Source organism: Typopeltis vanoorti, chromosome 11 (assembly GCF_054136105.1).
Source record: "Typopeltis vanoorti isolate ZY-2024b chromosome 11, IOZ_Tvanoo_1.0, whole genome shotgun sequence".
Taxonomy (NCBI): Eukaryota; Metazoa; Arthropoda; class Arachnida; order Uropygi; family Thelyphonidae; genus Typopeltis; species Typopeltis vanoorti.
The window spans coordinates 68,511,972-68,531,154 of NC_143559.1; the positions used below are offsets into that span (position 1 = coordinate 68,511,972).

A 19,183-nucleotide genomic window follows, 5' to 3' on the forward strand; every position below is an offset into this window, starting at 1 on the left:
TTTTGAGCATGGGCTGTCAATGATGATGTCTCAATGGCTGAATGGCTAATAATGGGGATTCTGTAAAGTACGTTCATCCTATAGTGTTTATTTTGGCAGTTACTAAGGGATTTATGATTTTCTGCCTTCTGTCTGCATTACAGATAATAATGCATTTGTACTACTGCTACAAAGGGGCTGTATCTCAGAAATATGAGGTTTCAGGACTCATGTCTATTTGGACCATTACAAAGTTTAGAGGTGTGTAGAATACACCTTGAAAGTTTATACTGTACTGGGGGGGCTACGGCACCCAATCCCCTGTGTTCCGGACTGGTAGGTCGGTTCTCCTTGAATTCTGAAGACTTGAAAGGGGTGTTCACCCCTGGAACCTAACTCCCCGAGTTCCAGACTGGTAGGCCAGTTCTCCTTGAACTCTGATTACTCGAATTTTGAAGACTAGAAAGGGGGGGGGGGGTTCCTTTGTCAGTGATGTGAGGAACCTTTATCAGGTTCGAAAGAGACCACAAAGGTTCCTCACATCACTGACAGGAATCGAACCCAGAACTTTCCGACCAAAGGGCTTCGTCGATACCGACTGAACTATGGAGGCTCTGAAGTTGTAATGTTTTGACCCACAGAACAGTAGCCCTGGCAATAGTCTTCCCAGTAGCAGAGTACTGCTTGCCAGTTGTTTGGAACCAAAGTAACCACATGAATCTCGTGGGCAAACTGCTCAATATAACAATAAGAATCATCTCTGGTACCTTAAGGTCTACTCCTCTCCTACAGTTGCCTATCCTTTTCCACATTACTCCTCCATGCTTCAGAAGAGAAGAAGCTACCATCAAAGAAATAAATAAAATCAGAAATAACATCAAGCTTTCAATACATCAAGATATCTCCCAACCTCCAGATCTCCCATCTGGCTTGTGGACATATCAGATAGCAGTCCCCAAGACTGGTAGAGAAGACTCTGGAACAAACTACAAATAAGTATCTGAATATAGATGTTTATATCTGTACAACTGTCAAAACTTCAGGATTCAGTCAATCACAACACCACTGAAGACAGCAAAACAGATTTAGGACCAGACAAGGCCGTGGTACCAAGTTATCAGATTTGTGGGAAATTTCACAGTCGCCCTTTGGGGCATGCAGAATCTCCGAAACTTGCACTTAACTCTCAAATAGTGGTGTTGACTGGTTAACCCACCAATCTGCATAGTGTTTGCTCATTAAGTTTGTGTATTTTTATTTATATGCTAATTAAATAAATGTTTCAGCCAATTTTAGTAATCCTTATGACAGACAAATCTGCAAAAATATCACAATTTGTATTATTAGATGATTCTTCAGTTAAGTGCATTATTGTCAATAAACTACTGTTCAAAGCATGTTTGCAATAATGAAACTTAAGAGTTCAAGTATTTATTTTGAGATTAATTACCATTTATTCCAGTTATAACAATATATTCCAGTTATATTGTTATAAGTGGAATATAACTTATATTCCAGTTATAACAATATATTTGCTGATTACAGTGTCATTTAGGATAAATAGAAAAATCCACCAAATTCTTAATTATGATAATTTGCTATCATATTCACAACATAAATTTTAATTCCAATATTTCAGATCTTCTTCATCTTCATTTTCTGGTATATATCCTTGAAAGGTGTGATAGTCACATAATTAATTTTCATTGCTACTTTCCTATCCAAAATTATTTTTAGAAATCTTTTGTTTCGGAAGGGTTCAGAAACTAGTTTGTATCACTTGATTTCAGTGAAATCTGGCTTCACTAAGCACAAGGAACAATTAGGCTTATTCTAATGTGTGTGTGGCATGTAGCATGCAAAACTAATTTAATTAAAAAAATATTACATATATTATTTAAACAAGTCTCAATAAAAGTATATTTCTTCAAGCATACCAAAATTTCCTAACAAATAAGGTTGCAGATGTCATAAAAGAATAAAGGGAAAAACATAATATCTAAGCGGCCTGTGTAGCTCAGTAGAAATGGCGTTTGCACTCTACAGCGCTTGACCGCACGACGAAAGGCGTTCGAATCTAGTCGCCGACTAGAGGAACTTTTTTAAGCCTTTTCTTGACCAGTTCCAGAGTTAGTCTATCTCTGGCACGGGCTAGCGGGTTTTTCCTCCGGGAAACTCTGGTTTTTCGTCCCGTAAACTCAAGTAAATCGGCCATCGAACCCACACTATTTTCAGACATTAAAAATATTGTGTTTAGGTTAGGGACCACCAGATGGCGGCACTTAGTAGCCACCTTCTTCACTGTGTGCAGATTAATTAGTGATAGCCTTGAGCCAGCTATCTCTGATTGGCTACCAGTGGAGATTGAACTGCCCACTCAGTCTCCGAAAAGTTACATTAGGGCTAAATAACAGCCTCGCCTACTCCCTATACGGGAACAAAAAGGCATTAGCTAATTTTTTTTTTTTTTTTTTGACATAATATCTGGGTTACATATAAAAGTAGTTAAAAACAAGTCACTGGAAGGTTAGGTAAGAATACAGAAAATAAATATCACAAAGGTGGCAAAATGTTCTTGAGGCTATTGAAAATACTTAGAAATGGAGGGGGGGGGAGGAGAGAGAGCACTATAAAAGGAATCAAAGATGATAAAGGTGACATGGAAACTGAAGATAAGGATATCCTAGATGTCTGGAATTCTTGTGTAGAGGCTTATCTATTACAGCAATGCAGTAATAGATATAAAAAGCCATCAAGAACTTGAAATATGGAAAGGATGATATTCAACCAGAAATGCTCAAATATGGAGGTATAAAAGTTTTACATGGCTACAATGTATAATTCAGAGGGCCTGGAAAGAAGTTTGAATTCCAGATGCCTGGAATAGAACTTTCATAGTTCCTTCTATAAAAAAAGAAAATAAAGCTGAATGAGAGAATTACAGAGGAATTCTCTATGGAATGTTCGAGATAAGAATTATGAAAGAATGATTGAAGGACAATCTAGATTCAAGACAAATAGAGGATGAAAAGAAACGATTTTCACTTCATGACAAACAGATAAGAAATCACAAAAATATAACATTGATCCATACTTAAGTTATGTAGATCAGGAATAAGCATATAACAAGGTGCCCAGAGAAAAGCTTTTTTAAATGCAAAAATTATATGAAGTAAATGGAACATTATACAGAGAAATTCACAGTCTATATTTAAAAAGTTGAAAGTCAATAGTTATAAATAAATGAAATACAGCAAGGAGGACACTATCTCTAATCTAATTCATCTTCTATATGGATCAGATTATGAAGAAAACAGCATCAAATCTGATATCAAAATTGAAGATATTCAAACTTAACTCTACTTTATGCTTGTGATGTATACCCTGAATAAATCCCATGCATGTTTTCAGGATTCCAAAACTAAGTAACTGCTCTAATATGTTATCATCATCAAATTCCTGACATGTACCCTCAAGAGATGTACAGGATATGATAGCATGAAAAATTTACATCATTAACTAACTTCCTATCTACAATTTTCCTTCAAATCAATCTGTTAACTGTCAAGACTCCAACATTATCAGATCTTATATTTCTATCGTCTAAGGCACTTTTTACAGTATCAATCCATCTATATCTTGGTCTTCCTCTGGGTCTTTTACCTGCCAACCTAGAGAGAACACTTGTTTTGCTAATCTTTCCTCTCCCATTCTGTTTAAGTGATCATACCATCTGATAGCTCTGCTAATGCATTCCTGGATGCTGACAATGTCAAGTTCTTTCCTAATATCCTCGTTTTTAATATGATATTGCCATTGATGCCACCTGTTCATGCCCCCTAATCTTTCTCAGGACTCTCATATCTGTGGTCTCTAGTCTTAGGTCAAGTGTTTTACTTCTGATCCAATTTTCAGATCCATAAGTTAAAATTGATTTGAACACTATCCTGTATAGAGCCAATTTCTCTCTATTCCATATAAATTTATTCAGTTGACTTCCTATCATACCAGCTTTGTTGATTCTGTTGTCTATTTCCATATTTAATTTACAATCTTCACTAAAAATCATGCCCAAGTAGATGAAATGTTTTATTTATTCTACAGGTTCTCCATTCACAATGCAGTTGATATTTTCAATGTTTCTAACTATTTTCATTGTTAGAACCCATTGTTATGCCCCAGTTTTCCACAAGTAAACCCTCCTGCCCCCCCCCCCCCCCCAAAAGCACCCTTAAACACAATATATATATATATATATATATATATATAAATCTCACACCAGATTTAACATTAAACCATCTTCCTGTACTTCCTTCAATTCTAACTGCCGACTTACAACTCAAATACAGACTAAGTATTGCTTGATATAATGCCCCCCCCACCGACACCATACAACTGTAACATTTTGAATAGCTTCTCTCTTGGCACCTTGTCATATGCCTTTTCTAGATCTGCAAAACTTAAATACAGATCTTTGTTATAATCCCACAATTTCTCAACTATTTGTTGTAAATGAAAATCTGATCCTGAAAGCCTCTATTTAGCCTGACTTTCAGGATCAGATTTTGTGATGAACAAGCTGGATTTAGAGGCTAAATCCAGCTTGTTCATCACCAAACTTCCCTTCCACAATTCTTCTCAATATCTCAAGTATACTTGCATATATCTTACCAAGAAAACTCAACAGAGAAATATCTCTGTATTTCTCACATTCAGTTTTATTTCCCTTTTTATATATGGGTACTATGAGAGCACTACTCCAATCAACTGGAATTTGTCCCTCTGAACTACGAACTGCGGCCAACGTAAGACTTTTATACTTCCATACTTGAGCATTTCTGGTTGAATATCATCTTGTTACGTTGCCGCCTCGTCACTTTTACTTTTATTCTTATGTTATATTATTCTATATGTATTATTTATCTCCAATGCATAGCAGTTATTTCATTGCGACAAATTTATATTTTGTTTAGAACGACTGCGCCAGCCGGCAACTAAATTCTGATACTCAAATATATAACACTAAACAACAAAAGGATCACGTGATGTGCAGTCGTGGCTCCCCCCTTTTCTTTCTTACGTAAATTGCTTCCCCCTTCATTCATACAGGTGCAAAAGTTTTATAAGTTTCAATCTCAGAGACAACAGACTCATGAACTTTGATGTAAAGAAATACATTTATTATAAACACTTGCATAGATACACTTTAAGTAATAATTTCAATGCTAGAGAGTCTGAACTCCCCACCTTCCTTAGGTTAAGATATCCAAAATTTCAATTCTTATGTTTAAATGAAACAATCCTATATCTCTGTTATATTATTATGTTCAGACTTGATTATTCTATACAGGTTTACTCAGTGCTCATTTTCTAAGCACAATTATATACAATCTTTATACAAAGTATGTCAGACGCATTCCATCTTGTATTTTAATATGGAAAAATATTCTAATTCGTGCTCAAGCTCTACCCCCCCCCACAACTTAATTAAAATTCAGGCTAATATCTAACATTATATCGTATAGCTTCTTCCTGACAAACAGTTCAAAGGTTAGGTTCCTTTCTCAGCACAAGCTTAGAGTGGCAGTCTTTTAGGCACTATGGGTAAGTTAATGTGTGGAGCTCCTTAAATCCTTGGCTCCTATTCCTTTTTCGATTACAATTCTATAATGAATATGAAAATTGTACATTACCATCTTGTTCTTTTCATGGGTTCCGTGACTTTCCTCCACGCTTTCACTTCTGATATGCAAAACTTCCATATTTTTCTCACCACGTGTTTCTGTGGCATCAGTGACTTACTTCCACTATCTTCGAAGGTTGCCCTTCGCTGACTTCACGTTGGCATAGCTTGCCAACGACTCTTTACTGGAATTCTGACTTCATTCCTTTGGTGGCTTTATTCGACTCAGTACAACAGCAACCGGGAGATTGTTGCTGGGCACCAGCAACAAGTTTCTGTAGCTATCCAGGATTGGATGGGAACACAGGAACAGAAAACGAGAGAGCGTTTGAGTCCCGCAATGCACCTTATATTACCCATTCGAGCACCCTCTCTCTCTCGGTGACTACGTCATACTCTTAGCCACGGCCGATTGGTCACCGCAACTCCGAAACTGTTTTGACATGGTTCTAATACATAGATCTCTTATGCACATTTAATAACAACAATTTCGGTCCTGAGACACAATTTCCCTTTGCTTATTTACACAGACATTATCAATTCTAAATACAGATTTCCTAAGTTTATTTAATATTAACAATCTCAGTCGGTTTGATATACTTTTGAGTGGACATATGTACAATACTCTCTTAGCCCTTTCTCTGGGGGCATAAGCATGTCCTTGTCCTTAGGTCTAATCGTCACTGTGTGTTGGGTCGGAAACAAGATGGCTTACAAATAGTGAGTCCACTCTTTTTCGACACAACAATCTACTCCAGCTGCCTTTCCACATTTCAGACTTTTGATGGCTTTTCTACTTCAAGCATGGATATGTATTCCTGATTGGATGTCTGTTGAGTGTTTTTTTTACCACTGTGCTGTTACTGATTGTTTCATTTAGCAATTTTTCAAAGTAATCACTCCATACATCAAGAATATCTTTTTCTCCAGTTTTCATGTCACCTTTATCATCTTTAATTCCTTTTACAGCACTCTTCCCTACATTTCTGAACTTTAAGAACAGCCTCCAGAATAACTTACCACCTTCTTGATATTATTTTCTATGATCTTACCAAAGTCGTCCCATGATTTTTGTTTAGCTAGTTTTACACAGTGTTCAGCTTTCTTACATTTGTCTCTGCATTCTCTAAGAGCACAAGCTGACTTATTTGCCAGGAACTTTTGATATGCTTTCTTCTTTTCCTCCACTGCTTCTTCCTGTGTCCACCATGGAATTCTGATTTTTCTATCCTTACAGACAACCTCACCATGTACTTCTCTGGCTGAATCAATGTTTTCTTCAGGATTTGCCAGTGAATCTCCAAGGTTTGGTTCCTGTTCTCAAACTCTTTCATTTTTCTTCAATAATCTTTGTGTATTTTAGTCTACAGTTCACATCTGAGAGCTGCTCAACTTTTATTCACTTTAAAACTTTCTTACGTGTTCTTCTTTTCAATATGAAATTCAATTTAATCCTACTTTGGCATGAAAATCTGCATCAGAAAGACAGACTATGAATATAGGGCAGGAACACAGAAAACTTCAACTGCATTCTCAATGCAAAACCTATAGAATTTGTTTGTTTTTCATTTGTTTTTCCATATGGTATCCTGTGTCAAACACCTTTGCAAAATCCTAGGGATTTGGAGGTGTTGACGTACAAATATCACTATGCAGTGATTTCCTTTAACCAAGTCAGCTGTCACTCACTCTATTTCACGAGTATTTCAGCTATTCAGATACAGTTTTTAGTGAAGATGCCAAATAAAATATGGGATTAGACAATAGAATAAGCAAAGTAGGTATGGTAGGCACCAGTTGAATAGATTTATATGGAATAAGTAGTCAAAACACTATACTAGAAGTATACAAGATGTATATGTAATATATACATATTAGAAAATTGATAATGATGGCAAAATGTTCTGGAGTCTATTGAAAATACTTAGAAATGGAGGGGAGAAAGAAAGAGAGCACTGTAAAAGGATACATGATGAAAGTAAGTATAGTTTTTTTCCTATCCTGTCAGGTTATATGTAATAGCAAATAATACACAAGTTTTTGGTAAATTACATATATATATATATTACCAAAATATGTCATAAAGACTATAAAGACTATTGAATAAATAGTCTTTATAGTATAAAAGACTATTTATAACTATACTACATATAACTATACTACATTTATAACTATACTACATATACTACATATAAAGACTATTGAATAAATACATCTGAATACTTGGAGCTTTTGAGATTTTAGTTTGCCATTACATAAGTACAGAAACTTATTGATGCACTCTGAAAATTAAGATACCATAAAAATGTTCAACAAACAACTTACCAACTTATAGGATCCAAATTTTAGTTTCAAATGCCAGGAATGTAAATCATTATATGATTCACATAGCTTGAGCAACAATTTTTTACAAAGAAAGCTGAAAAGAAAACCAGAATTGTAAAAAAAATTGAAAGAAGTGCCACAAAAGTATAAATTACTACTATTATCATTGATTACATGGGGGGTTTGTCAGTCATGTAATCAGTGATTACATGATTGACAAAGCATGCACAACAAATGATGGCAACCGATTCCACTCATTCAACACTTTCCAAGAGAAAAATCTAATTCTCAAACCCTTTAGCTACATGCTGAAACATTCCCGCTTTTCTGCCTATAAACAAACCAGAGAAAATCCAGAGGCAAGTGGTCTCTGGAATGCTCTCTATGATGATTGATGGACCCACAAACCCTCAATCATCATAGAGAGCATTAACATCTTGGGCACATGCCTCTGGATTTTCTCCATCACAGTAATCCAGTCAAGGCCATATCAAATCCTTATATAAAGGAAGAGTCACTTCCTTATCTCTGTTTGTTAGTATATTCTTCAATAATCAATAATTCTGTGAGTTATCTTGGCCACCTTTGCAAAATCGTTCTCTTAACTTTAACTCCTTATTTGCCAACACCTCCAAATCCCATCCCTAGTTTCATCAATTCCAATACTACAAGATTTGTGTATCATATTGATGAAACTAGAGATTTGGAGGTGTTGGCAGATAGGAAGTTAAAGTTAAGAATCTATTTAAATTATCCTTTTAAACTCCATAGCACCTTGATTAATTTATTATGCTACTTAATGTCTGCATCATCAGCAGCAAACTGAATATTTCCCTACAAATCACTGCCTATATTATTTATGTATAAATTCAACAGCAATGGTCCAACACCTTACAGGACACTAGTCACCTGCTTTCTCCTGGATTCTTCTTAATATACTACTCATCAGCCATCCTCATTTCCATTTGTTTTTCCATATGGTATCCTGTGTCAAACACCTTTGCAAAATATCCAGAAGTATCACTATGTAGTTATTCCCTTTAACCAAGTCAGCTGTCACTCACTATTATAAAAAGTTAGTAAATCAGTAAGGCATGACACCTATCCTTCACAAAGACATGCAGTCCCCATCCCTGAAAGAGAATCACATTCTTCTCAAGCCATTATGGAATTTTGTCTTTGACCAACTTTTCTAATACTTTTATCAGTCATGAGATATTAATTATAAATTGTGGGGTCTCCTTTATGCAAAAGAACCATTTTGTCCTCCTTACAGCTGAGAATTAAGTTAAAGAGCTTAGTCAGCAGCAATGCTAATTCCTTTACACTTTCTCATAATAAGCAAGCAGACATTTCATTGAATTCTATAGCCATATTAAGATTCAACAATATCCTAAATATTTCTAATTCATCAACCTCTACTCTCTCACATTACTTCATGTCATCTTTTGTAGTGGTCATGCAGTAGCTAACTATTTGGTTTATTATCATCAGCACACATTGTTCTTTCATGTACTTGAAATACAGGGAAAAAAAATCTTCGAGCCTTCCTGGCTAATTTCTACTCATAATCCAATTCACATTCCCCTTTTGCTGATCACTTTTTCCTTATATACCCTATACAACTTGTAGGAGAAGAATATATAAGTGTATATAAGTGTCTTTTTTGAACTTCTTGTATAATGATAAAATTCATCTATCTAATTTCTACCTGATTTATTCTCCTGATCTTTGTTATACAGTCTGATATCACTTCCATCAGATAACCCTTGATCATCACCCATGCAATGCCAACATCTTTCAAATAGTCTTACATGAAATACCTATCATATAAGATGGGTGGAAAAAATCCAAGCAAATTTATAATAATTAAGAAACTAGATATTATACTGTCATTTACAAATTAAACATTACACTATCATTAAACTAATTCACTTATTTATCCCAATAAAAAAGTATTTTTGTTTTCTAGACAAAATATGATAGTTACCTTTCAGTTACCAAAGTTTATTTTGGACAGCATGAAATTAACATTAAATATGAAAAGTTATTTGGTTAATTTAATTTGTTTAATTTTGTATTTAAATTAATACTAAAACTAATTAGAAAATTTTTTTCATAAACAATGAAATTGGAAGTGATCACCATTTAGTCTTGAGTAGGATAAAATTGAATTTCATAATGAAAAAAGGAACATGTAAGAAAGTTTTAAAGCAAATAAAAGTTGAGCAGCTATCAGATGTAAACTGTGGACTAAAATACACAAACATTCTTCAAGAAAAAATGAAAGAGTTTGAGAACAGGAACCAAACCTTGGATATTCAGTGGCAAGCACCCTGAAGAAAACATTGATTGATTTAGTCAGAGAGGAATGTGGTGAAGTTGTCCACAAGGATAGAAAAATCAGAACTCCATGGTGGACATTGGAAGCTAAAGAGGCAGGGAAGAAAAAGAAGAAAGTATATCAAAAGTTCCTAGCAAACAAGTTAGCTTATGTTTCTTAGAGAATAGACAAATGTAAAAAAAGCTAAACACTGTGTAAAACTGGCTAAACAAAAGTCATGGAAGGACTTTGGTAAGAACATAGAAAATAAATATCAAGAAGGTGGTAATTTATTCTGGAGGCTGTTCTAAAAGTTCAGAAATGGAGGAAAGAGTGCTGTAAAAGGAATTAGAGATGATAAAAGTGACATGAAAACTGGAGAAAAGATATTCTTGATGTATGGAATAATTACTTTGAAAAACTGCTAAATGAAACAATCAGTGACAGTATAGTAGTAAAAAAACACATGACAGACATGTAATCAGCAATACATATCCATACTCGAAATAGAAAAAGCCATTAAAGACCTAAAATGTGGAAAGGCAGCAGGAGTAGATGATATTCGACCAGAAATGCTCAAGAATGGAGGGTATAAAAGTCTTACAGTGGATGCACTTTAGTTCAGAGGGCCTCTACAGAGGGACAAATTCCAGATGACTGGAGTAGATCTCTCATAGTACCTATATATAAAAAAGGAAAATACGAGGGTGTTCTGAAAAGTTCTCGACTTCGACCATAAATGACAACACTATCGGCAAGATTTCTTTTTCTAAGTTGGTACATCTGTTATAAGCATCCATGTGAAATTGAAATTCATTCCATCAAGTTGTTTTTTTACAGCTGTCTAAAGGAAAAGTGTTGTCTTCATCCCTTGAAATGGATTAAATTAAGTATCGTGCGGTTATAAAATTTTTTGTAAAAGTAGGTTTAATGCAAAAAGAAATTCATTTGAAGTTCATAAAGTTTATGGACACTCTTCTCTTTCATTTTTGAAAATTAAGAAATGGGCTGCGAAGTTTAAACATGGCCATACTCCCCCCTTGAAGATGATCCAAGTAAAGGACGTCCAAAAAGTGTAACACCACCAGAAATCATTGATCAAGTATCGATACGATATTTGATGACAGGCAAGTCATCAAATATCGTATTTGATGACTTGTCTGAGACTATAGGCATTTCAAAAGAACATGTAGGATATATTTTGCATGAAGAATTGCAAATGAAAAAGCTTTGCACAAGATGAGTGCCGCACTTGCTCAGCAGATCAAAAACGCACTCGCATGAAAATCTCTGAACAGTGGTTGGAGTGCTTTAACAAGAATAAAACTGATTTTGTGCATTGATTTATTACTATTGATGAGACTTGGATTCACCATTACACACCAAAATCCAAACAGCAGTCAAAACAGTGGACAGAAGCCGGTTATTCAGCACCAAAGTAGACAAAGTTGGTTCCACAACAGGAAAGGTAATGGCATTAGTGTTTTGGGATGATAAAGGCATTTTGTTTATTAATTATTTTGAAAAGGTAAAACAATAACCAGGGAATATTATTCCAATCTTTTAACCAAACAACATGAAAAAATTTGTGAGAAAAGACCTGGTTTGCAGAAGAAAAAAATCATCTTTCATCAGGACAATAAACCTGCCCACGAAAGTGTTGTGGCAATGGGAAAATTAAGGGATCTGCACTATGAATTATTGGAACATCCACCCTATTCCCCAGATTTGGCTCCTTCTGACTTCTATCTCCTCCCAAAACTAAAACTCTTCCTCACTAGTCAGCGATTTTCTTTGAATGAAGAGGTGATTGCAGCTGTAGCAGGGTATTTTGCAGATCTTACTGAGAACCACTACAGATACAGGATAATGGCGCTGGAATAAATGTATTAGTCTTAAGAGAGAGATTATGTAGAAAAATAAAAATAACTGAAATTATAAATTTTGCTTTTTCATTGTTAGGCCGAGAACTTTTCAGACCATCCTCATAAAACTGAATGTAACAATTACAGAGAAATGTATTTCCCTGCTGAGTATTGCTGGTAAGATTTATGAAGGCTTGTGGAAGGAAAGCTTGGTGAAAAACAAGCTGGATTCAGGCCAGATAGATGCTGTCAGGATAAGATTTTCACTTTATGACAAATAGTTCAGAAATCATGGGAATATAACAAAGATCTGTATTTAAGTTTTGTAGATCTGGAAAAGACATATGACATGATGCCAAGAGAAAAGCTATTCAAATCACTACAGTTATATGGTGTTAATGAGGCATTATATCAAGCAATATTTAGTCTTTTTTAAATTGTAAGTCAGCAGTTAGAATTGAAGGAAGTACAATTCTTAAAAATTAAGTACAATCATTATAAAATAATTTAATGTTAAATCTGGTGTGAGACAAGGATGTACATTATCCCCTCTGTTATTCATTATCTATATGGATCACATTATGAAGGAAAGTGGTATTAAACATGATATCAAAATTGGAGATGTTAATGTCAGCTCTTTGCTTTATGTGGATGATGTTATACTTCTAAATAAATCCACTACAAGTCTGCAAGATTCTCTGACTAAATTGAATAACTGTTGTAATAGATATGGTATGAAGGTCAGCATTAAAAAGACAAAGACAATGAAAATAGGCAGAATCATTGAAAATGTCAACTGTGTTGTGAATGGAGAACCTGTGGAACAAGTAAAACATTTCAGCTACTTAGGCACGATTTTTACTGAAGATCGTAAATTAAATATAGAAATAGACAACAGAATCAGCAAAGCTGGTATGGTGGGAAGTCAATTGAATAAATTCATATGGAATAAGAGAGAAATTAGTCGGAACACTAAATTAGCTGTATACAAGACAGTGTTCAAACCAGTTTTAACTTATGGATCTGAGAGCTCTGTCAGAAGTAAAACACTTGACCAAAGACTAGAGACCACGGATATGAGAGTCCTGAGAAAGATTATAGGTGTGAACAGATGGCATCAATGGCAATATCATATTAAAAACGAGGATATTAGGAAAGAACTTGACATTGTCAGCATCCAGGAATGCATTAGCAGAGCTAATCTCAGGTGGTATGGTCACTTAAACAGAATGGGCGAAGAAAGATTAGCAAAACAAGTGTTCTCTGCCAGGTTGGCAGGAAAACGACCCAGAGGAAGAGCAAGATATAGGTGGATCAATACAGTACAAAGTGCCTTAGACGATAGAAATATAAGATCTGATAATGTTGGAGTCTTGACAAATAACAGACTGATTTGGAGGAAAATTGTAGATAGGAAATTAATAATGATGTAATTTTTTTCGTTTATTACTATCATATCCTGTACACCCCTTGAGGGTAAATGGCAATAATTTGATGATGATGATGATGAGTATTTCTTTTTAGTTTGTGCTAATTATAAATCCAGAAGAATTTACCAGTTTTCTTGTGTGAGTGAAACTAGTTGGTCTTTCATATACTAATAAAAAAATCCTTGTTAATGCTCAGATCATATTTGGCAAAAAATGTTCAAATATAGGAATATAAACATTTTATAAGTGGCTGCACTGCATAATTCATAAAGTCTGTCTGGTAGGTGGACAAATTCTGAATGATTGGAATAGAACTCATACAGAGCTTTTAAAGAAGTCAACAGATACCTCCATGAGCAAGGTGCATTAGGACATACAACGAGTCACATGATGCAGCCAGTATAAATTGAAGGAATATGATGCTCCTAAGTCAAAGCAGCTGTGTCTGGGTGAAATGACTGTAAGAAGGGAATTGACAGAGTTTGAAAGAGGTGTTGTGATAGGATGTCATATTTCAGGCCTATCTGTTTGGCAAATTGTTGACAAAATTGGGCCACCCCAGGTCAACAATCAGTGATACCATACTGAGATGAAAGCATGGGGAGTCAACTGCAAAAAATATACCTGCAGTAGATTACCCACCACATTCTTCGAACATGACTATAGGGTGCTATGAAGGACAACATATAAAAACTGCCATTTGTCAGCTGAAACACTGAATGTGGAGTTCCAGCATAGACTGGAACACAAATCTGCACTAAAACACTCAGAACCAAGGCTTACAACATGGGTTTCCATGAACGTGTGGACAGACTTATGTGTTCGTCGAACATGTTGTTTATTATTTTAACGGTATAATAGAACACAGAAACTAAGTAAATAATTAATTTATTGACTTGATGCTGATATTTCGCTGGTATTATAACCAGCATCTTCAGAGCACAAAAACACTGTTTGTCACAATACGCGAGACTAAAACAACATGGTGTACTTAACCCAAATTGTAGCAGCAGCACAAAGACTAGAGTCCTGATTTTGGCGCCCTCTAAACACTGTTTGTCACAATACGCGAGACTAAAACAACATGGTGTACTTAACCCAAATTGTAGCAGCAGCACAAAGACTAGAGTCCTGATTTTGGCGCCCTCTATCGATAGATTATAACCAGCATCTTCAGAGCACAAAAACACTGTTTGTCACAATACGCGAGACTAAAACAACATGGTGTACTTAACCCAAATTGTAGCAGCAGCACAAAGACTAGAGTCCTGATTTTGGCGCCCTCTAAACACTGTTTGTCACAATACGCGAGACTAAAACAACATGGTGTACTTAACCCAAATTGTAGCAGCAGCACAAAGACTAGAGTCCTGATTTTGGCGCCCTCTATCTATCGATAGAGGGCGCCAAAATCAGGACTCTAGTCTTTGTGCTGCTGCTACAATTTGGGTTAAGTACACCATGTTGTTTTAGTCTCGCGTATTGTGACAAACAGTGTTTTTGTGCTCTGAAGATGCTGGTTATAATCTATCGATAGAGGGCGCCAAAATCAGGACTCTAGTCTTTGTGCTGCTGCTACAATTTGGGTTAAGTACACCATGTTGTTTTAGTCTCGCGTATTGTGACAAACAGTGTTTTTGTGCTCTGAAGATGCTGGTTATAATACCAGCGAAATATCAGCATCAAGTCAATAAATTAATTATTTACTTAGTTTCTGTGTTCTATTATACCGTTAAAATAATAAACAACAAAATGGGTTTCCATGGTAAGACCAATATGCAATCCCAACGTCGCCTGAACCAACATGCAGAATTGTCTTCAGTCATATAAAAAGCATATACAGTCAGACGTGCAAACTTGGAAAGCTGCATTATGGAGTGAAGAATAACACTATTCACCGAACAGATGGACAGGTGTGGGGGGGGGGGGGGGATGGCCGGTGAACGGTGAACAACCCAGAGTGTGTAATCTCAAACATGAAATTCAGAAGTGCAAGTGTAATGGTATTGTACTGTTTTTCCTGGTTTGGCTTTGGACATCTGTTTGTGTTGCCATGATATTTATTTATTATCTATGTTCTTACCAGTCTTCCTATGTCTTTCATATAGTTACTTTTATACAGATATAAAAGTAACTATATCATTGGTACCTACCAATATAATCATTTCCTTCGACTTACCTTTTCTGCACCTGGATGGTGTGGCTAATATCATGAATTTCTGCAGCCGGGAAACACAAGTATGTCATACTTTCATTAAGTACAGCTCTGATTACTGAGTCTCCATATATAATTTTCTCCTTAACTTGTTTTTCTTGTTTGTTTAGTCAGTCTTTATTGTTTTCTCAGATCACCTACTTCTTTCTTTTTTCAGTCCTGCTAACTCTTGCCATTTCTGCAGTTTTTCAATTTTGCACTTTGTCCTATGAAGGATAACATTTAAGCACACTATTTCTTTATTGATATCCATTTCATTCTCCTCTATTTTCACAGCCACACACTTGACATTGTTAACATAATTTTACATCTACAATAAGGTTTCACTGACCTGGCACTGTTTTGAACTGGTTGGTTCTCCTCAGAGATCAGGTAGAAACCTTAAGAGAGCAAAAACTCTCATTCAGTACCATTCTTACATTTTTCTCTATATTCTCTATGAGCACAAGCTGGCTGTAAGCACGAACTTCCTGAGTCTACCATGGAGTTCTGATTTTTCTATCTTACAGACAACCTCAGCACATGCTTGTCTGGCTGAATCAATCAATATTTTCTTCAGGGTTTGCCACTGAATCTCCAAGGTTTTGTTTTTGTTTTCAAACTCATTTTATATTAAATGATGCTTATGTATTTTTTGAGTCTCCAGTTCATCTATGAAAGTTGCTCAACTTCGATTGGTTTCAAAACTTCCTTACACACCCTTCTTTTCAATATGAAGTTCACTTTTATCCTGCTCGAAACTAAATAGTGATCACTTCCTATTTGAAATTCTCTGTATATTCTTCATGACAGAAGAGTATACAGAGAATTTGAATTGAATCCCCCCCCCTTTTTTTTTAACTGGCCAACACTCCATCCAGCATGAAATTCTGTCATGTTGTATCGTCATTTTACATTGTGGTTTAAGCCAATAAGAATACAATTTGGTTGGCTACAACCCAAATTGCTAGCCCATCCTCATTTGTTCAGTATCCGAGTAGATACCTAACAAGGTGTTAGGTATCTACCATGAGAAGGTGAGGATTGGACATTAGGTCAGAAGCCCTGGTTGGTTCTCTGCATTCCTTAAAAGGCTACATGGAGGTCGCCTCCCAGTTGTATAGTTTTGACCCTTAAATATCCCAATTTTTAGAGATAGCAATTTAAATTGAAAACAGATAACAGACAAAGCTAGTATAGTGAGTCAGCTGAATAAATTTATATGAAATTAAGAAATTAATGACACTAAACTATCAGTAAGCAAGACAACAGCAATCAATCTAATCTTACTTATGGAGTTGAGAGTTGGGTCAGAAATTTACACAGAACAGAAGAGGAAAGATTAGAAAAATGAGGGTTTGAAACCAGGATGGCAGAAAATTATTTTTTTTCCCCTTTGATATTTATTCCATACATGAAATAATTTAATCGTCATGTCTAAAAATTATGCCTCAATAACTGAAATATATTTGTTTTGTGGTTGAAGCCACTGTAGAATACAGTTTGTTTGGCAAAGTCCCAGAAGAACCTATAATATTATGCTGGGGGAGGGATGCAGTGAAGATTTCAGAAAGAAAAAATCTCTTGCCTTTTTTCTTGAAGAGGTGGAGGTTGCTGTTGTTGGTAAACACTTTACACAGAAGGTTGCTCCAGGGGGCAGAATAAATGCAAAAGAGGAGAAGCAAGTATAGTGTGCCTGCAGCTGTAAAAAGGATGCTGGACAGCTGTTTCAATAGGCTCAACAGCTCAAGAGAAGTGAATGAATGTTAGTTGCCATCATAGAGAGAGACTGCCACTTAGAGAAAGAGTAAGATCTAATATTTTGGTCTTTTAAGGCACTGCTATTAATGCCTTAGAAGACTAAATGTTAGACACAGCAGTACCACGTCTGACAAATAACAGATTAATTTAGAAGGTGGAGGGGGGGAGGTTGGAAATATGAAGCTAGTAATAATACAAAGTTAATCATATGGCACTATAATAGTGTTCTGCATATTCCTTGATAGATAGGTCGATACAGTCAGTTCCTTAGAAGACTGAAATGTAAGATCTGACAAAATTTTGAAGAAAATTTGTTTACAAGGAACTACCAATCATGCAAACTCAGTTATGTAGTACTGTCATTATATCCAAGGTACCATCAGGAAAATCAGGAATTGATGGCAAGAATAAAAAAATTTTAATTGTGTAGGATAACTATTCCTGTTGCTGACTATATGCTATTGCTCTTAATATCAGCAGAACAAAACAAATTTTGTTCAGTAATTATGGTTCATTATGACCATAAACAAATTAACTTTTTTTGTGTGCAATGATTCAGCAATGGCATGATTTATTATTTTTTTTTGTAGAACTCACTTGAATGTCATTATTGTAAGATAATATATATGTAATGAATATGAAAGATGAGTTGGTAGAATATTTCAAAGTAGTTGAACAAGATGTTGAAAGTTCTTTTCACTTGGTTATACTATAAATTAAAGATGCCAAGAAACTGGCTCCCACTGATGAGATCTCAATAAGCATCAAAACCAGTCTGGGTAGTGGCCCTTCCCATAATACATAGTATTATACATGTCTGTAAGGATATGTGTATTGCATCATGGGATACTAAGGCAATTGATGTGAAGTAGCCCAATCATGCTACTTCACAAACAAACTTTGAAGTAGCACAACTGGGCTACTTCAAAGAAAGACTTGTAATTTCTTGGCATCTTTAATTTATAGTTGAACAAGAGTAAACCAAAAGTATGTCATTTATAGATGCTGATATCATAATGGTGAAGATATGATCATCAATACATGCTTAATGAAACCTGGAGTGAATCAGGAGATCTTACACTCTGCACAATCAGTTGCACCTCCACAAGGTCTGTATAAACACAAATGAGAGAAGAAACTTACTCCCAAATACCTGTCACCACCACTGAAACTTGGAAAGACTTATGCTTTCTCATTTCCTTAGAGTCTGGATCTCAGGCCCTTTGATTCAATGGCAAGAAAGTATTGCTCTGTGGCTTGACACACTACCAAAATTTTTTGTTCTTTTGATGAAATTGAAGTAGCCAGCAGGAGTATGTAAAAGAAATGTCCTTTTTATTTTTTTAGCTTTGCTAGTTTAGTTTCACTTTCCAATTATTTATCTTTTAAATTAGAAGTAAATAATCTGGTTCCATGTACTTTTACTCTCCCTCCATCCCCTTTTTTTGCATCATGTGCACTTGAATTCCATAGCATTAATAAATCAAGAGGAATTATTATCTTAAGCAAGTTAAGGCTTGGGTGCTGTTTAATGGAATGAATACAGCAAAAGGAAATAATTAAAAAACATTTAATCATTCCAATGTTCCAAATCTGTCAAAGAGACATCTTCAGAGAGATAAT

General features: G+C 35.3%; 1 protein-coding gene across 1 annotated transcript in view; it reads right to left on the bottom strand.

The window, feature by feature from the left end:
- The window catches only part of LOC150101696 (uncharacterized), a 208,981-nt gene that overhangs the window by 141,608 nt on the left and 48,190 nt on the right, over positions 1–19,183 (bottom strand). The window contains exon 6 of the mRNA XM_090400154.1: positions 7,988–8,081. Coding sequence (XP_090256280.1) covers positions 7,988–8,081 — 94 coding nt within the window. The remainder of the gene's footprint in view (positions 1–7,987; positions 8,082–19,183) is intronic.